We start from the raw sequence: 23,786 nt of genomic DNA, 5'->3' as shown, positions 1-23,786 counted from the left end.
CTACCTCTACCATTAAGGACCACGCAACGGTCAGCTGTGTCTTGCAACCCACTCAGGAAGCCGGTGGGTGTCAAGAATGACCCCAGATGTCAGAAGGCAGCTCAAGAGGGAGCCATGGGGCTAATTCACAACAGATCAATAGCTTCGATTTCTCAAAATAAAGTCCTCCGGATGATTGTTGGCTTTCCCTTCAGCCCCCTCTACTAAGAAATTGTCTCATTCAACCATTCACATTTTCCGTGCTTCTGAAGACTGACCAGGTGTCATGCAGTTTCACCAATAGAACCTAACAGTGAACACAGCAGGTGAACATGCAAGTCCTGATAGGGTAGGACCAGGAGAGACTGGAGCGGGGCTGCACCAGCTTCCAAAACCAGGAGGATCAGCGGTGGAGCAAAAGGAAAGAGCTGGTGGTAGCAGAGTCTGGACCTAAGAAAAGATCCCTAGTGGCCAAGCCCCAGTAGGGAAGGACAGAAGCAACAGTTTGAGGCCTTAGGAGCCAGTCCTTTTATGGCTAGACTGCATGAATCCAGGAATTCGCCTTCTGCCTTAAACTCATTTGAACTGGGTTTGCTGTCACTTGATGCCCAGTATCCAAACTGAGAAGTCACCTGCCATCAGCTGCTCCGCCATCAGCTTCCGCCTACGGGGGAAGACAGAGAGCAGCCTCCAGCCTGGAGCCACGCCAGAGCTGGCCCCATTCTCCTTCCTACTTGTGTCTCCCATCTCTGTGGTGTCCTGGCAGCCCAGAGCTGGAAGGGAAGGCAGGAAGAGAAAAGCAGGTGTCTCTCAGCCGAAGGATAGAGGATCCCAAGAGCACTGGTTGGCTGATTGCACATAATTAGGAAGGAAAAAAAAGCTCTTGAAAATTAGCTTCCCAAATGCAGATATAATTGCAAGTGTCCTTGCAGAGTGATTACAGCCTCGGCCCAACAAATGTTTCACCAGCAGCCCAAGCCCCGCCCTGCAGGCAGAAAGAATGGAGCCAATGAAGCCGGCCAGGGCCAGGTGGCACCCAGACCAGTGCTTCCAGTGGCCCAGGGAAAGCACCAGTTGAGGAGAAACACACATCCAGCTTAGGGCCTTCCCTACATAGCACCTGGCAATCTTCCTTCTTCCTCCTGTTCCCTTCCTCACAGGTTTAAATGCTACCAGCAGCCAGACCATAAGAAGGCCAGCCTCCCCAACCACCTGCCTCCTACAGCCAGGTTGTGCTCTATGCCTCAGTCTCTCCATCTGAAAAATGGGTATGCTAGAGGTAGATAGCTCAAGACTCCGGTGGAGGCTGAATGGGGACTGACAGATAAAGGAGCGACCACTCAGGGCCACCAGCCCCTCCCACTCTGTGTCCAAAAGAGGAGTCACTGGTTCTCAAATGCAGAAGGTGAAGTCCAGGAAGGCTAAGCAGCCATCAGCTCAGACAAGCAACAGGGATGCAGATAGTGGTATTCTGTTTGTGTTTTAACAAATAAAGCTTGCTGGACAATCAGAGAACAGAGCTAAGCCTCTAGAGGCCAGGCAGTGGTGACACGCACCTTTAATCCCAGGACTCAGGAGACAGAGGCAGAGGGATCTCTGTGAGTTCTAGGCCACCCTGGGCTGCACAAAGTTGAATCTGTCTGAGAGAGAAACAGAACTCACACAAAGGTGATCCCAGCACTTGGGATCCCACGCCTTTAATCTCAGCACTGGGGAGGTGGAGACAGAAGTGATATAGCTGGGCAGAGAGAGGAATATAAGGCGGAGGAGACAGGAGTCTATAGCAGTCTGAGGTTTGGTGGAGACAGATGGAGTCTGGAGATGCTATCTGAGGACAGGATCGTCCCTTAGGTCTGAGCTTTGGTAGAGGTAAAAGAACTCTCTAGCTCTCTCTGCTTCTCTGATCTTCAGCATCAACTCCTATATCTGACTCTGGGTTTTTATTATTAAAACCAACTAGAATTTGTGCTACAGATGCAGCCTAGGTCTGACCAAATCCAAATCCATGCTGTCGTCACACTGGTTCTGAAGGCTAGGAAAATGCCACCCTGGGCTCAGCACGGACCGGGCACACAGACCTCAGTGTGGCAGTGGTGGTCCCATTCTCCCAGTCGTGGCACTGGGCCCTCTTCTGAAGTCTGAGTTGTGGGACCACAGGTCTGGGGCTGTGGATGTTAGGTGTGGGGACACTATGTAGGAGGTGTGGGGCTACTCTGCAGCTCTCATGAACTCTGAGTACTAAAGGAGCCTGCCTGGACGATACCCTGAGTAACCTCAGTCCATCTCGGCAGCCACTTCGACATCTAGACTTCACTGCCAGAGCCACACACAGCAGTGACATGCATCCCCGGCACTGCTGTCTTCTCAGCTGCCCTCCAGGGGCAACGGGCTTTCCGGACTTGCACCATTCTTCACGGGACAAAGCCCCAGTCCCACAATGACCACAACCGTGGTGGGTGAGAGTATACTGTGTAACAGGTTCACTCCAACACTTGCCCCAACAGCTAAGCTCCAAGCAGACTCAAGTTTTCCTTGTTTTAGGATACTCCTGATAGCCCACCTTCCCTGCATGGGGTGGGATGGGAGTTAGGGGCCAACAGAGGTCACTCAACTCCTCTGAGAAGCCTTACTTCCTCAATTGTGTAGGAGAGGGCTAACTCTCTGAGGACAGTCCCCTGGGGGAGGGGAGCAAGTTAGGATCTGAGATGGTCAAGCAACTCGAGAAGAAAGAAAGAAAACCAATATTAAACTACATCCCCACCATCGTCACCTGCCCGGAAACTAACATGGGCCAACTAGGGAGTCTGGGGCAGCCCCAGGGCCAGTCTGTGAATGCCACAGCTAGCCAGACAAGGCTATCCAGGAGACACAACTCCTAAGACGGGCTTATCCAGGCACATTTCAGCTGGTCTCATACTGGACCCGAGACACAAGGACTGCTTTATTTCTATCCTGACCACAGCAGGGCAGTCAGGTTCCAAGACAGGAAGCCACCTCCAGACTCCATGCCCTTTGTCAAATATTATGTGACACCCACATTCAGGAAGGGGACTCAACGGTGCACTAATTCCTTGTGATCAAGGCAGTAAGTTTTGGGGCTTTATGCCTATCAACTCCACTGTATGCATTAAGAAGGTGTAACTGGGCAGTGTAGCACACACCTTTAATGCCAGCACTCGGGGGCAGAGGCGGGTGGATCTCTGAAAGTTTGAGTCCAGTCTGGTCTACAGAGAGTTCCAGGACAGCCAGATTTAGACAGAAAAACCTGTCTCCAAAAAAAACAACAACAACAGAAAGAATGGCTCCCATAGGCTCCTATATTTGAATGCTTAGCCACCAGCGAGTGGGTGAACTTTTGAAAGGATTAGGGGAATAGGAATTGTGGCCTTGTTAGAGGAAGGTTGCCCCTGGATGTGAGGTTTTCAGTGCCCATGGCAGGCTCAGTGTCTCTTCTTCCTGATGCCTGTAGATCAGAACTCTTAGCTACTCTTTTTCCAGCACCATGTCTGCCCACATGCCTGCGGCACTCCCTGCCATGATAAGAGACTAAGCCTCTGAAACTGTAAGCCAGGCCCCAATTAAATGTTTTCTTTTTAAGAGTTGCTTTGATCATGGTCTCTCTTCACAGTAACAGGACAATGGCTAAGACAGAAGTTGGTACCAGGAGTAGAAGAATACTATAAACTATACATTCTTTGAGAATTTCAGTCACTGTACTTTGGTCATACTCACGCCCCTCCTTCAGCTCCTCCCAGATCTACCCCATTCCAACCCCACTGCATTGTATTCAGCTAGTCCTAGCTATGTAGTCTTGGGTGTGTGGCCAGCCAGCCACTCAAGTATGTTGCCCTACCGGGTACCATACCCTTAGGGTAAACTAACTCTCCATCCTCCCACAGCCTATCAATTACCCATAGCTCCTCAGCAAGGGGTGGGAGTTCATGATCACAAGCTAATACCAATACCATTCAAACTCTTCAACAGAACAGAAAGGGAAGGAGCACTATGAAGCTCAGTTATGAAGTCACTACGGCCCCGATACCAAAGACTCAGCGAAAATAGAAAACTACAGGATTAATTAACATCCCCGAGGAATACATATGCAGAAATCCTCAATGACCTTCTTGCAAATCATATTCAAGAGCTTATTAAGTCCTGGCATTGGGGCACAGGCCTATAATTGTAGCACTCAGGAGGCTGAGGCAGGAGGATCACTATGAGTCCTAAGCCAGTCTGAACACTTAGTGAAATCCTGTCTCAGAAAGATAAATAAATAAACCTAAGGATATAAGTCACATGGTCATCTCAACAGACACAGAGACTTTGGAAAGTCCACAAGAAACTAGACGCAGAAAAGGCCGTATCTTAGCCTCATAAAGGTAGGCTGACAACACTAGAGCTCACTCACTTTGTGCTAGTGGGGAAGACCTAAAGGAATTGCCATCAACCCCTACCCACTCACACCACAGCTGGTCAGTATAGTGCTCACAGTCTTGGCAGAGCAATGACCAAACAAACAAATGGATATAAAAGAGAAAGGAAGACATCAAGGAACCACTGTTTGTAGACAACATGATCCTGGTTAAAAGATCCTGGTAAGCCGGGCGGTGGTGGCGCACGCCTTTAATCCCAGCACTCGGGAGGCAGAGGCAGGCGGATCTCTGTGAGTTCGAGGCCAGCCTGGTCTACAAGAGCTAGTTCCAGGACAGGCACCAAAAACTACGGAGAAATCCTGTCTCGAAAATCAAAAAAAAAAAAAAAAAAAAAAAAAGATCCTGGTAATTCCACCAAAAAGTCCTTACATCTGATACATATTTCATCAAAGTAACAGGGTAAACATTCAACATATGGAAAACCAATCGTTTTCCAACATACCAATAATGAACTTGTTAAGAAAGAAACAGGCAGGGGGACCAATTCACAACAGCTTCGCAAAAACTGAAAATACTTAGGTAAGTTGGTAAGAGGTATCTTGGTCACAGTGTCTCTTCACAGCAATAGACCAGTGACTAAAATAGATGGGCTTTTCTAATGCTCCAGATGTAGAAACTGTGGCTCAGGGAAGCTCAGCGATGTGCCGCAAACCACAGCTTTGTGGGAGTGTAGTAAAAGCAAGTATACACCCAGGTTCCCGGCTGCTGGAGCCCAAGCTGCTTTGAGAGCAAGAGAATCATGTGCCAGGGAGAGGGGGCCTTTCCATCCACTTAGAGAGAGGCCTAATCCAGGACAGCATCACCCACTGAGGGCACGCAGGACCAAGGACGCTGAGAGACCTTTCATGTGACATATACTATCCCGAGGGATAGCACACACAGGGCCTAGGCACCTGGTGCCCATGAACGGCTGGCTTCATAGGGTTAGCTGCTCTGCCCTTCAGGTACTCCACGGTCTGAAATCTCCTAAGCACTGACCCCTGCCGGCCTTTCCAGGGCCCTCCCTCTCACAGACAGACCTTGTTCCAACCACATCACCTCATCCCCAAACACAAGCTCCCAGCTCCCCTGACATAGCTCAGGGCTTGAGAACTTATTTGATGCTTGGGATGCCCCATTCCAGCCTTTCTGAAGCTAATTCCTCTCCCACTGCTCAGAGAGCAGTCAGAACTCTAGTCCCTGGAAAGGCCTTCCTTGACTGCAATGGGGATTGCCCCCAGACTCCTATCTGCTGTCCATTTCCTGTCCCAGCCCAAACTCCCCTCTTAACTTCTTGACATGCTTGTTCTCTGACCCACCTGCCTCACAGAGTAAAGCTGCAGACAGCTTCACAGCCACCCGCAGTTCCAGGGGGCACTCACGACTCTGCCCTCCACAGACGCCTGTTTTCATGTGTGCACATCCACTCAGACACAGACACATACACATAATTAAAAATATAAATCTTTTATTTTTTCATCGAGACAGGGTTTCTCTATGTAGCCCCAGATATCCTGGAACTTTCTCTGTAGACCAGGCTGGCCTCAAACTCAGAGCAGCCTGCCTCTGTTTCCTTAGTGCTGGGATTGAAGGTGTGTGACACCACCCAGCAATCTTTTTTTTTTAATTTAACTAAAAGGAATCAGAAAATGAAGGAAGATACTTGAATCAGAGTGATGTGTGTGTACTGTTATCTACCTTGGCAAGAAAACGATAAGAATCCTAAAAACTCAATAATAAGATTACAGCTCAACAAAGCATAACACAGGTAATAAGTAGTAGATCCTCTCTACAGCAGTTAGAAATAGCCATTCTCTACTGAAGTTTATCCTTTGGGAAGTTTTATACTTTCTCACAAAAAAGAAAACAAAAACAAAACATTTATATATGAAATTAGACGTCAGGATTTGTTTCAAATATAGCATGGCAATAAAATAAAACAGACATAAGTTAGCACCTGCTAGAGACTAAAGGGGAAGTGAGGAACAGTGCCGATTTTATTCATCTTTCTAGTATTTGTTAGAATTTCTTTTTTAAGTTTTTCAAGACAGAGTTTCACTGTAGCTTTGGAGCCTGTCCTGGAACTCACTCTGTAGACCAGGCTGGCCTCGAGCTCACAGAGATCCGCCTGCCTCTGCCTCCCAAGTGCTGGGATTAAAAGGGCCTGTGCTACCACCGTCTAGCTATGTTAGAAATTTTTATAATAAAAATTGGTCAAAATAAAACTTGTGTTTGTTAGGTTGGTTTTTGTTTTGTTTTGAGGCAGGGTCTCATTCTGTATGTAGCCCTGGTTAGCCTGGAACTCACTATGTAGCCCCGGCTATGTGGCCAGCACCAGCCTGATCACCACTGCCTCCGCTTTTCCAGGTAGAAATGTTCCCAGAGGGGCTCCTACAGCTCCCATGGGACTTGTTTAGTAGCAAGATGCCAGGACCTGGTTGACACATCACTGGAGCCCAGACAGGTCAAGGTCCCCCACTTAGGCCAGCAATCCCTCTGGATCCAATTCACTATGTAGACCAGGTTGGAACTCACAGAGATCTACCTGCCTCTCCCTCCTAAGTGCTGGAATTAAGGGTAAATGCTACAAAACCTAGTCCCCAAAATAAAATTTTTAAAAGACAAGTCTACAGGACTAGGGGCCGTACTCAGTGGGAGGCCAGTAGATTTCTGATCACCAAGACACTCTCTATTAGAGACTGTGTGCTTAATGTGCCAGCAGCAACACCAAAAGGGGAGGGAGGGAGGAAGAGAAGAGGTCGGGGGAACAAGACAGGGTTACAGACAGTATAAAGTATAAACATGGACTGTTTACACTACAGTGACAGGTGTAGAAATCAGAAACCAAAATGCTACAAGCACAATGACTTGGCGTCCAGGACAAGTACATACCAAAGGGAAGAGAACACACAAGAAAGAAATGCGGGCAGGCGTGTGGGAGAAATCTCTTCAGATTTTGGTTTGATGCTGTCTGCAGAGGGCTCTTTTCAGGGAGATGACACCTGTCTGACTCCTTCAACTGGGGTTCAGTGCAAGCTAGGGCATCTGGGGCCTTCTCACAAGCAAATGGGAGGAGGAAGCATTGCTGAACTGGGGGAGGGGCACTGAGGAAGTCAGTCTTGCTGGGTCTTCACCAGTCTTCCTAGGCCCTTCTCAACCCTCCACAGGCCTCAGCTCCCCACCCTAACATAAGACAGGAGAGAGTCATGGCCCAAGATCAGGCCCTCCTGCTTAAGGGCCATACTAGTCACCTGCCCTAGACCAATTTTGAGATGAACAATAACAATCAGATTTCAAATGCACTTTCAGCTAGGGAAAAAAAAGTTTAGATGAGAATAAATCAGAATCATACCATCCACCATGCTAGAACCTCCATCACCTCGGTGGGAGCCTCCTTACCCCCAAACTGCCCCACAACTGGAAGCTGAAATCCATTTGATGTGAAGGCCAGATCCTGACGCCGCCCCTCCCAGCCTGAGGAGGGAGGGCAGCGACTCAGGCTGTGGAGCCCCTCTGCAGTGCGGGGTCACGCTGAAGGCTGTGTCTTTCCAAAGAACTCAGACAAGTTGAAGCCTTACTCTTCAATGAGACAATGTTTGGGGACAGATCTTAGGGAATTAGGCTTAGCTGAGATCATAAGAATGGGGCTCCCACATGGGGATTAGCACCCTTATGGAAAAAGATAGGTTTGCTTTCCCTCCCCAACATTGAGGACACACCTAGAAAGCAGCTGCTTGTAAGCGAGGAAGAAAGCCTTCACCGGAAGCCAGGCCGGCAAAAGCCTTCACCGGGAGCCAGGCCGGCAAAAGCCTTCACCGGGAACCAGGCCGGCAAAAGCCTTCCCCAGGAGCCAGGCCGGCAAGCCTTCCCCACACTTCTGTCTTGGAGCTGGTCAACAGAATCTATCTGAAGTCCCAAGGCTGTGGTATTTGTTACAGGAGTCAAAGCTGGCTAAAACAAGGGGAAAGGGTCACCATGAGTCCTGGGGGAGGTCTAGCCTCTGAAGGAGACCGACCAGAGCCCAGTGTTGCCCAAGGATAGCAAAGGTAACCTATCTTCTGGCGTTATTTCCTAAACACCGACAATTCAAAATCAACGCAGAGAAAAAAGCGCAGAAGAGCCTCGGGTACCTGCATGAGCGCATGCGTGTGCATTCCCATGTTTGCTTCTAAAAACAAAGACCAGGTCTGAGGACACAAACACAACACAATTGCCTCTGGGAACTGGTTTAGTTAGTGTAAGGGGACCCACTTTACCCAGAAGACCTTGGTGCCATTTGATTTGGGAGCATGGGTAGTTTGTTCTCTCTCTCTCTCTCTCTCTCTCTCTCTCTCTCTCTCTCTCGCACCTCCCTCCCTGCTCTCTTGCTTGCTTTTTCATGTGAGACAGGGTCTCACTATATCGTCCAGGCTGACCTTGAACTGGAGATGCTCCTGCGCTAGGGTTACTGCGCGGACTACCACAACTAATTTCTGGTGGCTTGTCAGTGTGCCATCCCCCACTCCATCTCTCTCTCTTTGTGCGGAGGACCTTTTAACCCAGGTTGTGGGCTATCTTTCACAGTTGGCCTGAGCCAGGGCCAGGCCCCAAAGCCTTCTCAGAATTGCATGGGTCAAGGCACCGACTTACCGAGCCTGGTTTCAGTTTCCAGAGCTCTGACTTCCATCAGCTGATTAACCAACGACCCTCTTCGTGACCTCCCATGACTTCTTCATGACCTCCCATGGCCTCCTAAGTCAGGGCTGGTCCTGCCCTGAGGTTCTTTGGTTGTCCAGGCTGCCACAGCTAAGCAGAAGCAGTGGAGGGAAAGCTCACTTCCCAGGACCTCACAGGGGACTTGTGACACATCCCCACACAGCCAGACGCAGAGTGGGCTGAGCTCTGACCCCAGTTTCTGCTTCCCTGAGCAGCTCAAGGCCCAAGAGGATTCTTCCCAGTGGACAGGACATAGGTCAGGCAAGTCCTGATGTCCGTGGTGACCACGGCGAGGGCTGGAGCAGCCCTTCTTTTCAGAGTCTCCACAGCACATCCTCCACACAGCTGCGCAACCTGGCTGTTGCTACAAAGGCCCACACCTAGGAATCCGGGCCACCCCGTGGAAGCACCCGATAGGGGTTGAGCAAGCCTTGGGAAGGGCTCCAAACAGGTCTCCTCTTCCCCTGGCTCCAGGAAGGACCATGAGGCCTCAAACCCTAGCCAGGCCCCATTGGACTAAGCATCTCCCCTGCTACCTGTCCACCCTGCACAAGGGTGGGGAGACGGCTGGGGTCTGTGGCCAGCAGCAGCCTGGTGACCACTGCCTCCACTTTTCCAGGTAGAAATGTTCCCAGAGGGGCCTCCTACAGCTCCCATGGGACTTGTTCAGTAACAAGACGCCAGGACCTGGTTGACACATCACCGGAGCTGAGGCCCGGACAGGTCAAGGTACCCCCCACCCTTAGACCAGCAATCCCTCTGGATCCAATGACGCAATTGATTGGTCACAGCTGCTCCTGGCTCATAGGATCCTCAGGGATCCTGGCAGATAGACAGTTCAACTCTCCCCAAGCAGAGCACAGCCAAATGGCAACAGGCCGATGTGTTTACAGAACACATGGACTGCTTCACTCCAAAACACTTCGGTGTCAACACCCCAAGGTCTGCACAGCAACCTCTTCCTGCACTCTGAGGTGTGGGGAAGTCTCCCCAAAACCCTGTGAGCATGGCAGGAGGATACCAGTCCTTCTCCAAGGATGTCCACCCACCAGCCTTTGGACCCCAGCTCCTTGGACACATCTGTGTAGACTGACCATAGAACAAACCAGGATCAGGCTTATTTAAAGACAGAAGTGGCCAGTACTGAGGTTCTGCTTTGGGCTCTGATTTTGGGGGCGCTTACTCTTTTTCCCTTAGGAAGTATCCTGGCTCTAGACAGTGTGTGTGAAATATCAGGCCCCCTCCCGGGGTTTTCACAGTCCCAGGCCCGATGGAGTAGTCCTTGTCCTCAGATGGCTGGCAGCTAAACCCCAGAAACAGAGAGGCCCTTCCCCCACCTGCTGCCACCTCATCTCACTGCCTCTAGAAAGAGCAGCTTCTTTGGGGGGTCACCTTGTCACCACTGAGACCTTATGGCAGGAATGTCCCATCCCCAATCCCCAACACACATCACTCCTTAGATGAAGGCCTGGTTCAGACACAGTATATGGCTCAGGAGGACAGGTCACAATGAATCCCCGTCCCTGTGAACCTGGGTCTGAGGACCCAGTGTGGCCCTAGAGTTGGCAAGGACAACTCTAAGCCAGTTCCAACACCCACAAGCTCTGTGACCCCAGGCAAGTTCAATGAGGAAACTAGGGTACTGAAAACAGCCTTCACAGGGTTGTGACATGGGACAAATGAGGAAACACACTAAGGAACTCAGTCCAACTCTCTGTACAAACTAGAAGCCAGCTGTGCGGATTCACCTCACACCACGTGGGCCTGAGAGTTAACGAGGTAGATAACAGCGGGGAAACAGACAGGAGGCAGGTGGCAGGGATCATCACTTGAGGTCCTGGACTCACCTACACCTGAAGGTAGATTCTCCATGAATCAAATACCACAAGAGCCAGCACATCCCCCTTAGCACAGGACCCAGACAGCACCCAGGTTTCTTCAGAACCCATCCACCCTTCAGCTTGCAGGACTGGCCATACTATCAACTTGCACCTTAGACCATCACCCCATCCCCACAACTCACTGTTGGTTATTGGTTCGAGGCACCCACAGAACCGGCCACATCCCAAATGGTTGCCTTAGGTGAAGGAACACCTACCTAACCAATTCTGCCCACTCTTGAGAACAAGCCAAAATCAAAAAATCCCCAGCAAGGCCAAAAGAAAGACCACTAGATTGAGGCAAGGGGTACCACTCACCTTGTGAACATCAACAAAAATAACTCATCAATTGATGGGGAACCTCCTTCAATCAATGACCTTTAAGAGGCTGGACCAGGTTGGGGCGTGACCTTTTGGGTACCCAGAGAAAACCACCGGCCAGCCCAGCTCTCCATCCCCCAGCAATGGCCAAGAACAGAACTGACCCTGACTGAGCATGGTTCAGGTCAAAAGAGCGATACTTGAGAGCTCCAGAGCTGTAGATATGAAGCCCCTCTGAGCTTGCATCTGCCAAAACCTTCATAGCTCAAAGGTCCTAAACCGTATTCCTCTATCTCGAAGCACCCTTAACCCTGCAGAAGAAGGTTACCTAAACACGTGTGAAGCAGGTGACTGAAGAGCTCCTACCAGGGCTAGTCTATGGCCTACGAGAGAGAGGAGGGAAGTCTATACGTACTGAATACCTCTGATGCACAGGTACCAGGAGCAAATCCAACCAGGGAGGAAATGAAGGCCCAGAGAGGACTGAAGCACAGCCAAGTCACTTAGCGAGAAGGAACATCGGGGCTGCGATGCCCAAGGAGCAAGCTGCCCACTGTCCCCTGGTCTGACAGGAACCGAGCCAAGAGGCCTCTGAGGCTACAACCCTCCCTTGTCCCATCTTTTCTTCCTTCCAAGGATGCTGGAGCTTAAGTTCCAGGAAGCAGTCACTGTCTCAGGTCAGCTTGTGTGTTCCCACGGACTGAGGCTGGCCAGAAGATGCACTCACCCACCCACTCATGCCATCTGTCCCAAAGAAACACACATAGGAATCCCTCAGCCACCCTTCTGAGGCCCAGGGACTGCCAGATTTGGAAAATCTTTGTAAACAGTTTCACAAACCTTCTAAGGATCTAGCTTGAGTGGATAAGGTTCCAGGGTCCCCAAAACTGGCCTCCAGAAAACACATGAAGAGATGTTAACAAGGAGAGTGGATCTCGTAGCCTTGTGCATATGAGCTCAGGGCATGGCAGGTAAGGACACTGGGATCTGCCCAGGCCAAAGTTTACAACAGAGCATTTACAAACAGGGCAGACACGCTTGGCACCACAGGACAGTCCGTCATACTGCTAGCAGGGCTCCTTGGCAGATCCAGCACTCACCAGAGTGAGCGTAGGTGAATCAGCACCTGGCACCCTCTGGCAAGCAATGTATAGCCAAGGATTGGCTATGGAGTTGCCAATACTGGCATTCAAATTCCACACGCTGGAGGGACCAACCATGAAACTCCAGAAAGGGATCTTTCTGAGCCTATTTCCACCTAGACGGAGAGCAACGGATGGCATTGTGAACATCCATTCATACGGCAGTAAGCAAGCCAAGGCTCTGTAGAGGGCTGCCATGTGTCCAGGGAGCTCAGCTCCCGTGGCTTTAACAGGAAGATCTTCTGACCCCATGCACTCTATGCGGCCCATGACAGCTCTACCACCCCAAGAAGGAACCACACCCCACCAACTGGGGCACCTGCAGATTTTCAAAAGTCAGAAGCTGGAAGTGGGCCTCTCTAACCAGCCCACAGCTTCAGCCTTCCCCCAGAGACTTAAAGGGACTGGGTACCCAAACCTCCTTGAACACAGACTACCATGTGGCTGAACTTTGTTCAAGGTGAGGAAAGGGATAGTCACCATCCAGGCTTGCCCCAGGATGGAGACAACAGGCCCTGGGAATCCCATGATGAATATTAGAAACCTAATAATTTTGTGTTGTTGTTGTTTGTTTTGTTTTTGTCAGGGTTTCTCTGCAGCTTTGGAGCCTGTCCTGGAACTCACTCGGTAGATTAGGTTGGCCTTGAACTCAGAGATCCACCTGTTTCTGCCTCCTGAGTGCTGGGATTAAAGGTGTGTACCACCACCGCCTGGCAAAATCATTTTTTAAAATTTTTATTTTTTATTTTATGTGCATTGGTGCTTTTGCCCACATAAATGGTCGTGTGAGAGTGTCAGATCCCCTGGTACTGGAGCTACAGACAGTTGTGAGCTGTCATGTGGGTGCTGGGAATAGAACCCGGGTCCTCTGGAAGAGCAGTCAGTGCTCTTAACCACTGAGCCATCTCTCCAGCCCCCCGGCAAAATCTTTAAACTGTAGTGTCAGCCCAGATAGGCTCGAATCTGAGCTCCCTGCCTGCTGACTCTATAACTGGGCTAACTACTCCATCCTTCGGAGACTTCCTCTCCACGTCCCAAAGACAGGCAGGGACGTGTAGGGCAATAGGGAAATTTCATCCAGTCAGACACCAGCAGGCCCATAAAGCTTTATTCCTCATAAAGAAACCCTGATCCCAGGTCCTAAGAGGTCCCAAGCCTGGCACGCTGTAGCCAAACAATGGCCCTAAAAGGACTCACTCAGCCATCCTGCCCCCAGGGGTGGCTGATGCAGAGGTAGCTATGGGTCCCTATCTTACGAGTAGGCAAAGGAGGATGTCAGGCCCATCCCCAGATCTACTCCAGAGGGATGAGTGCCCTGGGTACTAGGTCGCATTTGTCTCAATGTTCCCTTGCCCCCACAGCCCGGGCCTGGCGGCTGGGCACAAACAACAGTGGCAGGAGAGAAATGAAAGTGAAACCATGGAAGAGGCCTCCCTGACCCTGGTAGCCACCTGCCACCCTCAGTCCCTCTGGAAAACAGTGGACAGCACCCCTAGAAAAAGCCTGCAAGCCTGCAGGAGTGAGGGCTGCCTGTCTGCCGGCCTCTTGCCTAGTCCCTCACTAAGCCCCTGCCATACTAGCCAACCATGGAGGCAGGAACAGAGGCAGCAAGGTGAAATAGCAGTCACCACAGTCAGCTGGCCAAGTCTTGAGTTCAGAACTCAGTGCCGTCTCCACCACCTACACCCTCTCGAAGAGCAAATGCACACCCAGGATTGCTCAGCTCACAACCGAGTGGAGTGGATGGTGGAGGAATAGCCGCTGTGTTTGAGGCAAGGTGACCGGGCAGAGTGGAAGCAATGTCGTTTCAAGAGTCAACCAGCCCCGAGGGGGAATCCCGACTCTCCCTGAATCTAAATTTTCATCTAGCAAACACAGATGCACCACGCACCTGGGAGAGTCGGTTTTCCATCTACGATTACGCCAGGTTTGCGTAGGTTCCCAGCAGCCTCTGAGATCTAATGTGAGCTGCTCATGTATAAGGGAGAAGAGAGGAGGTACATAAAACAGCCCTTCAGAGGCTTGGCAGCCACATGCACAAAGTCAACCATCCCAGTTTCCCAGCTTGGGTCTAGGAGCACATGAATACCAACCACACACACAGTCAGCTGGCGAAGTGTCTGGAAGCTACAGAGGAAAACACCTTGGGGCTGTGTTCTCATCTCCGCTCCCCAAGCCCTGTGGTTCCTCAGATATCCGGTACTGCATGTGGCCAGGGCCAGGCCCCAGGAACATCTCCTTCCAGCCCCAACAGTGCACTCCAAGGCAAACTAGCAGCCAAAGGCAAGAAATCTTAAAAGGCGTGGAGAATGGATTTCCCAAAATGTGGCAACCTGCCTGGTGACCCTCCTTGCCTCCCCACCCCCGCCTCCCGCATGGGCCAGGTCTCCAGCAAGGCATCAGATCTCAATGATCTCGAGCTCGTGGTAGACCTAGTGTGAGCAACCAGCAGGGATAGAGAGACCCAGGCATCAAGCTCCCACAGTCAAGACTATGGGCACAAACCACCTGCCTGGCGATCTCTGCTTTCCAGTGTGCCCATCTGAAAACCCTCTGCCCCAAGAAGTAGGGACCTGTCCAGTCTTGGTTTAGCCTACTCAGCCCAGTGCTGCCTACATGTGAGAGTTTTGTTGTGAGGTCCAGTAACACAGAAGATGACAGCTTGCGTCTTTCAGAAGAATCCACCAGGGCATCCACAAGAAGATCCTCAGCCCGCTTTCCTGGAGAGGCTGCACCTTCAGAGATGTCTCACCAACAGCCTCACCAACAGCCCAGGTGTCTTCGGTTGGGCAAGTTGGGCAAGCACCGGTCAGGAGCAAATAAAGGACAACCAAAAGGTACAAGCATCGGTTGGGTTTCCCACCAGCCTTCGGCTCTGTGCAAGGTCAGCTCACCCATCCCACCCCCGGACCCACACACAGTTTCCGATTTCCTGAACACAAAGGCTGAACTGAGGCAGACTGGAGGAGGGTGTGCCCCCTCCTGTCCTCAGCTCCCAGATCATGGTGGCAGCTCCTTCGGACGGTAGGAAGATCACACGGCCACACCACATGGCCTCTATCACACTTTCAAGGAACAGGCTCTGGATGTGGACACCAGCCTGCAATTATACCCAAAGATGCCTGCTTTTTCCTAGATAACTCCCTTCTGTCAAATGGAACTCACAGCCGTGACCAAGGCAGCCAGATCTGTAGCTCCTAGGCAGGGGACTCGGCCCACTCTGTGAGTCTTCAGGCTCCTCCGGGGGGCTCTCAGCCCCTCTTACTAAATACCACCTCCCCAGAGACACCTTCTCTTACCAGAGCATTAAGTGGCCTCAGCTACCCCGGCATAATCCTATGCAATTTGCAAGCATCCGGGCTCTCCCGGCACTTTGCAGTGTGTGACATGCCTGAGAGGGGACTCACCTGCAGCTCCACAGGCACCAGCGGCTAAAGAGCAGAACCCAGCACGGGTGCACTGGGCAGACACTAACCCAGGCCTTATCCCTTCCTCCCTGCACAAGTCCCACCTCTGGGGCTTCCCTCCTGACCAGAGTACTTCAGGGTCCCGAGCTTCAGCTGAGCCACAGAGGTCAGCAGAGGCCCCTAAAAGCACCAGGCACTTCCTTGCCCCATCATACTCCTTTGAGTAACCATGAGCACTGCGGTACTTACTGGCACCCCAAATCTCTCCCTTCAAGGAGCCTACTTTTTTTTTTAAAAGACACAGACAAGCTGCAAAGCCTAGCCATGGGGCTGGGGGTGCTCAGGCATCACGGAGGAACAGATGCGGTAAAGGAGGAACAGTGCCTCCCAGAAGCTCTCGGGGAAAACCTTTGGCTTGTGGATTCTGATTCACCCTCCAGGGACAACTGGAGGCTTAGCAGAGTCCATTAGGTGTGCCCTGGGACACTCTGAGCGGTTTAGAGGGTGTGGCACCCAGCATGCATGGGCCTGGATGGGGAGGTGGTTAAGAAAGACAGCAGAGGTGCTGAGAATTGGGGCGGGGCGGGGGGGGGGGATCCCTCCTGGGAGTGATTCTCAAACCTTCACCGATCTGGAGACAGATCTACCCTACTGAACCTTCAAAGCAGGTGGTGGGAGGGTACTGTGGGGTGGGGGAGGGGGTATCACAGTCTGCAGCTTGGCACCATAAGGGGCCCAGACACCAGCCTGTGAGGCCCTGCTGGGGAGGTGCAGGCCACAAAGGCTGCTTTCTGAGAAGGCTCAGAGCAGGCAAGACAAAGCCCCAGACAAATTCAAATAGTCCAATGGGAATGGCCAGACCTGCTCCAATACAATTACACCCTCACTCCCAGCTCCCAGGAAGGGCCTGTTTGCTAGGAGACTGTAGTTCCAACTGATAGGAGGGGCATGGGCCTTAAAGCAGGGCCTACTGTGTGACCTGGTACCAGCCTCTTTGCCCAGTAGGTCTTGCTTTCTCTTGCCAACACCCTCCCTAAAGCCCACTCTTCAGGAGCACTGAGAAGGAAGGCTGGGGTAGACCCAGTTCAAGAGAAAGGAAGAAGGCCGTCAAAACACGGCTCTTCCGGCAAAGGATCTGCTTTCTAAATAGAATATGACTTTTTAAAAAAGGATGTGCCAGAGTGTTCTCTCAGAAGCCTGTTTACCACAGTGAACAAGAACAAAACCCTCCTCACATCCAGTCAGGAACCACACCACAAAGCTCCCGCAGAACGTCCCAAACCTGCTAATTCATGTGACAGAAACCAGTGGAGCCCGGGAGACCTGATGATTAGGAATAGGACACCCAGAGTCATGAGCCTCGCTGTGCCTGTGCCTGCTAAACCCCAGTCTCACGAGGTAAACTCAGAACAGCACTTCTCACCCCTGCCTCTGGCCAGGCACTGTGCACACGGCGAACATGTGGGTTGTGTCCCCGCCCACCCTGTCACCCACTGGAAATGAAACAGTAAAACTGCTTCAGAAATGCAAGAAAAACCAGGTTTGCTAGAGCAATTGTGGTGACAGCAATGCACCGGCCTCAGGCGGCTACTGAGGTGCCCATTCTGTCCCAGAACAGGTCTGCTGTAAAAAAAAAAAAAAAGAAGAAGAAGAAGAAATGCAAGAAAAAGTAGACTGTCTGTGACCTCTGACCCAGCAGCACTCTCCTGGCAATGCACACGCACACAAGGGATGGGGCACCCACTGTCGGACTGGCCAGGCCAGCAGAAGCCAACCCCAGGAGAAGAAAAAATGTCCATCCTTTGAAGAGTTGACCCACACTGCCATTAACACACACACGCACGCACGCACGCACATGCACACAACGATACAGAAGCCCCAAAGGAAGCAGCAATGTAGAATTTCTACAAGACACACAACCCCACGCACCAAGCGATTGTAACCACTGTAAGAACGGAGACTGACTGCATGCGTCCCTTTGGTCACATCAACACCCATGGAGACAACCCGCTGAGTTCCCTGAGCGGCTGAGCTCAGGGCCAAGAAAGGACAGGCTGGCTTTGCATTATGTGCTTTAGGGCCTCTGAATTTTGCAGCATGTGCTTGTATTTTAGAAGGGTTGCGGGGGAGGCGAGGAATGGTAGTACACACCTTAAATCCCAACACTGGGAAGCAGAGGCAGGCAGATCTCTGTAAGTTTGAGGTCAGCCTGAACTACGAAGCAAATTCTAGGTCAGTCAGGGCTATACAGCTCAGGCTGGCTTTGAACACGCTACACGGCCAGCCTTGAACTTCTGATCACCCCGCCTCCACCTTGGGTGTGCTGTGATTACGAGAACATGAACCACAACACCCCATTTTATGCAATGCTGGAGATCAAACCAAGATACTCTGCATACTAGGCAGGTAAGCAATATACCGACTGGGCTGTATCTCACGTCCTAAATATTTAAAAAGGAGAAAATCAGGAATGCTAGCTAATAATAGTAACAGGATTAATGAAGATGGCATTTTCACAACGCATAGAATGAATTCTCCTGAATGACCAAACAAAAAAAAAAATGAGACTACCTCCTTTGCATTCATAATTCTCTCAGATTTTCCAGCTAGGAGACAGCAGCAGCCTGCCAAAGGCAGGGGTTGTAAGAACCAGAGCCAAGCGGTAAAAGAACAGCCATCAGGCAGAGTGGGCCACTCTTTGACCTGACCCAACAACCGGAGGTTCAATTACACCAATCCCATCCCCTAGCAGGATGGTCAGTGAGCCTGTACCACAGACCCTACCGGCAAACTGCCAAATCCAAGATCGCCAAATCTACAAAGTCAAACGGGCATCATCACATGGGCGGTGAGTTGTGAAGCCAGACCTGGAAACCTAGGCAATTTTATCCAAGACTGGATGTCTCCCCCACAGCAGGTCAACAGAAGGGCTGGGGGAAAGGGTTGATTTGCAAGGATGGGTGACATTTTTCATGTGCTGCTGGGAAGTGAACCTGACTCGGTGTGCCTCCCTCCTCCACAGCTCTCAGACCAGGGCAGAGCCAGCCACTGAAACATACAGGAAAAAGCCGGGCCGCAGACCAGCTCATTCAATCCAGTAATGGTCCTCTTTTCTCCTCCTGCAGTCTCCTAGAATCCCAGCCCAGAATACTAAGCTATTCCAGCAGAGAGCGAGCTCCAGATGGCCTTGTTTTAAAGGATGAAATAGGGCTGGGGTGTAGCTTAGCAGCACTTGCCTGTCGTGCATGGGTCCAGTTCTCCGGCATAAACACAAGGACTGCAAGGTACGCTTGGAAAACCTATAACCCCAGCACTGAGGAAGTCAAGGCAGAAGGAACTCGAGTTTCTGTTTGCTTGCTTGGTTTGCTTTTCTTTTTCTTTTCTTCTTTTCTTTTCTTCCTTCCTTTCTTCCTTTCTTTCTTTCTTTCTTTCTTTATTTATTTATTTATTTATTTCTTTTCGGGACAGGGTTTCTCTGTAGCTGTGGAGCCTGTCCTGGAACTTGCTCTGTAGACCAGGCTGGCCTCAAACTCAGAGATCTGCCTGTCTCTGCCTCCCGAGTGCTGGGATTAAAGGTGTGCTCCACCATCGCCCACCCGGCTAGGAACTCAAGTTTAAGGCCAGCCTAGACTACATAGTGAGACTTAGTCTCCCAAGCAGGGGGGTGGGAATGTAGAGCCCAAGGGGAAGGGACAGACCTAAAAGCACTCTTTAGGACTAAGTTAGAGTTGCTACCAAATTCCAAGCCCTACTGATTGATACCTAGCCTGGACTCCAGAAAGCGCTTGGTACACATAACTCCTGGGTCCTTTCCGAGAACTGTATAAACAGGGCCCTGGTGGGTAAAGACACTGAGATGGTTTGGTCTGAGATGTCTCCCATAAGCACATTTCTTAAACGCTGAGCTAGCCCCGATGGCCTCCAGACTTCTCATGGATAAGAGCCTCCCAGACACACTGCAAAGACCTCCAAAAAGGCCCTGCTTAGCAAGGAAGAGACAATGAGATTGCATCCTCCAATAAAGAGATTTAGGCTTAGGCAGGCTGCGGTGGCACACGCCTTTAATCCCAGCACTAGGAGGCAGAGATAGGAGGATCTCTGTGAGTTCAAGGTCAGCCTGATCTACAGAGCAAGTCCCCCAGGATAGGCTCCAAAGCTACAGAGAAACCTTGTCTCAAAAACCCAAAAGAAAAGAGGGAGGGAGGGAGGAGAGAGAGAGAGAGAGAGAGAGAGAGAGAGAGAGAGAGAGAGAGAAAGATGGCCGGGCTCACAGAAGCTTTCCAACTGGTGGCATGGGTCCTCACAGTTCTCAAGCCTCAGTTTCCCCAGCTCTACTAGAAAGTTTGCACGAGCTAAGTCACATGTCAGCACATCATTAAGCTCCACAGGGGAGCTGAGTGTGGTGGCTCACTTTTCTAAGCCTGGCACTCAGGAGGAGGAGGCAGGAAGGTCCTTGTGAGTCTGAGAACAGAAGGGTCTGGTAGAGAGTCATGTGCAGTCTCAAACCAGACAAGAATGACAGCGAGGGCAGACAAGGCTCACCACGACCTCACAAACGGTCCTCCACCACTACCTACAACACAACACGGTCCCCCCGGAGAAAGACTGAGAAGAAGGGCTGAAGGAGACTCATCCACCAAAGAAGGAAACCCAGGGCAGCTATCCTCAGCTGGGCACGCCCAAGGCCCAAGCCAGCTCCTCTTCTTCACTTCCCCTGAAACCTCGGCTGCACATCTTGGAAAAACCATAGAGAGGAGGAATGAGGGGGCTCCCCAGGCACTCCTAGGTGAGGGACAGAGAGGCAGGTGGAAGGGTAAACCAGATGCAACCAGAGCACGCTCCTGTGCTTGGGAGAAGACACCGGAGCAGCGGGAATAAACAAGGCCGCCGTAACAAGTTGGTCCAAAGCTCATCTGCTGGCCAGCCAGAGGCCCCATCCTATCAGGACTGATAATTAAAAGGTTGACTTTTATACCTGCCTATATGACAGGTGGGGCACCTCCCAGGATATGGAAGCGGCCTGCTCACCCCCTTCAGGAAAAACAGAACGTGTAAACTGCTGAGGACACAGCTCAGCCTTGCGAGGAAAAGTGTCCCTAGAGACTGCGAGCAGCAGCTGAACCCTTGGACATTAACAAGGGTAGGAGTGTGAAAGGAGAGGCTCTGCCCTCTGAGCCAGTCGCAAGGTCTCCAGGGTGGACTGTGAGCTCTGAAAGAAAAGGAGAAGTATGGACCCTGCCCCCCTGGCACCCACTTCCCTGTCTGTAAAATGAGGGCTACAGGAGGCGATCTCCTCTGGCCAAAATAGGATTTTTTACGAGGCCTGCCATTAAACCACTCATTCCAGTGCAGCCTAGATGTCCTCCCAGCACGGATACTGCTCCAAACATTTGGAACAGTGTTCAAGTCTTTTCCCAACATCCCCAGCCCTCTTCGTCAGGAAATTCATAGACAAGTCACCATCCACCAGTACAGAAGCGCTGCACCCCCAGCGTCTGAATGTCAGGAACAGGACGATGCCCGTTCACAATGTCTCTCAGATGCCACTCAGACAACTCCTGCGTTCACAATAAACAAAACACAGTAAAGGGATGGGGGGGGGGTCACTATCTCAACAGTTGTTTAGTTAAAGATACGGCCACTAGGGGGCACTGCCTTGAAAGTAACGAAGCAACAGAAAAACTCTTTCTGGTGTTTTCTTTTCCTTCTTAAGCTTCAGCTACAAAGCATCTAAGGCTATACTAATAAAAACTCACATTCCTGGACTGCTAGAAGGGCCCGGGGACCTTCTGCCATCTCTCTGAAGCCAATACCGGGACAAAGGAAGGCAACTAGACCTTGAATTCACAACCCTTCCTGAGAAATGAAAGCTGGAACATTTTCCTGGGATGGGCTGACACCCGGGGGTGCCCTAGATCCCCCTCGCCTCTTTAAAGACAGGAGAGCCCAGGAGAAGAGCGAGCCAAACTGCAAGTCAGGCAGTGAGTACTTAACCCTTAAGCCTCAGCTAGGACTGTACTGCTGCAGCCTACTAATTCCAGGGTAAAACAGGCCAGGTCAAGGCCAAGCCTCAGGTGTAGATGAAGGGTGACCCCCCTCCTGCTATCAATAAACAAAGTACAAGGGATGAACTGAGATTTCCCAAGAATTATATGGCAGCAGGGGGAGCTCTGGTCCCCTCACTTCAGAACTGGACTTCCAGAACATGTCAGAGGGGCTTCTCCAAAATTCTCTATTCTCTAGGGCATTGTCTCGCAGTGTTTTTATTTACGGCACAAACGTCCAACTGTCCTTTCAAAAAATGGTCCATAAGCCCTGGGCTTTTCCGAAGCTCTGGCTTTGAGTTCCTCTTGATTTCCTTGTGAATTCTGGGATGCACTGAACGCCCAGCCGGCCATGAAAAGCCTGCTTTCTCCTAAGAGGCCTGTCTGGGAGACTCCTCCAAAACCACAAAGGGACCAAGGGGTGCAGAGCCAGGGCCCCCTTATAAATAGGCACCATCCCATCCTGGGGGAGGGGGGAGCAGCAGGCTCTTGGACAGCTGTGAGGTGCAAAGTAATGCTGCCAGGCCTGCCTCTCTGTGCCAGCCTAGACTGCTACTCACCTCTGTGCACCAAGGGATAAGGAATACCAACTACTCAATTCTCCAAGATTCGGGAGCCCACCCGAGATAAAAATACAATTGAAGTCCATTTTCAAAAGTCAAATCTACCGAGTGGAAACATGATTTAACAAAAGGCTTCCGCCCCGAGTTTGCAGAAGGCTTCGGGGACTGGATTCTCTTAGGCTTTCGTAAGGAGGCTGTGACCAGCGGCTATTCAGAGAGGCAAGGCACACCTGACTCAGGCACTCTGCACCTCTGTAATGTATTAAGAACAAGATCTATCAAAATCCCTGGTCTCTGCCACCGAAGTACCAATACAGTGAGAACTAGGCGGTCAGCCCAGAGGGCAGAGGACAAGTCTACCGTCCACGGGTCCACCCATCACTCTCTATGCTCTGCCACTCGTTGGTCCTGGGACCACAGGCAGGTACCCTACCTCTCTGTTGATGGGTGTCCCTCTTCTCAGACACGTGGCCCAGAATCACCACCCTGGCTGATTTGCAGGACTACTGCGAGGCTCTAATGAGACAGCAAATCAACACAGACAAGCCAAGTATCGCTACTCATTTCAACTGGGTTTAAACCGGGTGATATGCAATGACAGCTTCAGGAGCTGTGCACATGCGAGGCACGTAGTAGGCTCCACACAAACGCGGGTACCCTGATCTACTAAGGGGAAGGAAAGGGAGGAAGAAAAACACACCGGTCCAAAAAGTACCCTCAAGCCTCTGACTGACGGCGTGAACTCCCCGATTTCCCGGGTTCCGCTGCCCTGGATGATCGGGGAGCTCCCGGCACGACCCCGGTGCACCTGAGAGCCGCGATCCGAGTCCATCGCCCACAGCGGCCACGCTCCCCTCGGTCACAGTCCGCGGCCCCCCGCGGTCCCCCGGCTGCTCGGAACCAGCCTCCGCGCGCGCCACTCCTTCTCGGGTCGCCGTCGCCTGCCCCGCGCCCGCCAGGGCAGCCGGGCTCCGGCGGCGGGGGGTCCCCCGAGCCGCGTCCCTCCTCACCTGCACAGCTCTGCGAAGGCCTGGAAATTGAGCTTCTTGACTTTCTTCTCGCTCAGCCAGTAGCCAACTCTCTTCCCTTTCAGGAAGGTCTGCATCTTCTTCCTCCTCGGCCCGGGAGCCTGGGTCCGGAGGAAATCGCCCACAGGCCGAGCGTGTGGGGCCGGCGCGCGCCGCGAGCGTGCGGGCACCTCCTCCGGCGGCGGGGACGCGGAGCGGGCTATAGCGCGCGGTCCTACCGGGCGGGGCGGCGGGCGGGGCGGGCGGGGGCGGGGCAGTGGCCGGGGGCGGAGGCTCAGCGCGCCGCACCACTGGCTGGGCCCGGCGGGTGGGCGC

At 51.8% G+C, this 23,786-nt stretch overlaps 1 protein-coding gene and 1 non-coding gene across 3 annotated transcripts in view; one reads left to right on the top strand and one right to left on the bottom strand.

Moving 5' to 3' along the window:
• Positions 1–23,572, bottom strand: part of Itpk1 (inositol-tetrakisphosphate 1-kinase) — a 134,298-nt gene extending 110,726 nt beyond the window's left edge. For both annotated transcript variants that reach the window (XM_085697854.2, XM_085697855.2), the window contains exon 1: positions 23,454–23,572. In XM_085697854.2, coding sequence (XP_085553980.1) covers positions 23,454–23,548 — 95 coding nt within the window. In that variant the 5' untranslated portion in view covers positions 23,549–23,572. The remainder of the gene's footprint in view (positions 1–23,453) is intronic.
• On the top strand, positions 17,311–17,456 carry LOC125410130 (small nucleolar RNA SNORA66). Its single transcript, XR_007234991.1, has one exon. It is a non-coding gene; the product is annotated as a small nucleolar RNA SNORA66 (small nucleolar RNA).
• Positions 23,573–23,786: the final 214 nt, after the last annotated feature.

Source organism: Myodes glareolus, chromosome 11, assembly GCF_982192425.1.
Source record: "Myodes glareolus chromosome 11, mMyoGla1.1, whole genome shotgun sequence".
NCBI lineage: Eukaryota > Metazoa > Chordata > Mammalia > Rodentia > Cricetidae > Myodes > Myodes glareolus.
Note: the sequence above shows the minus strand (reverse complement) of the source record. Positions and strands in the feature narration are given on the sequence as shown.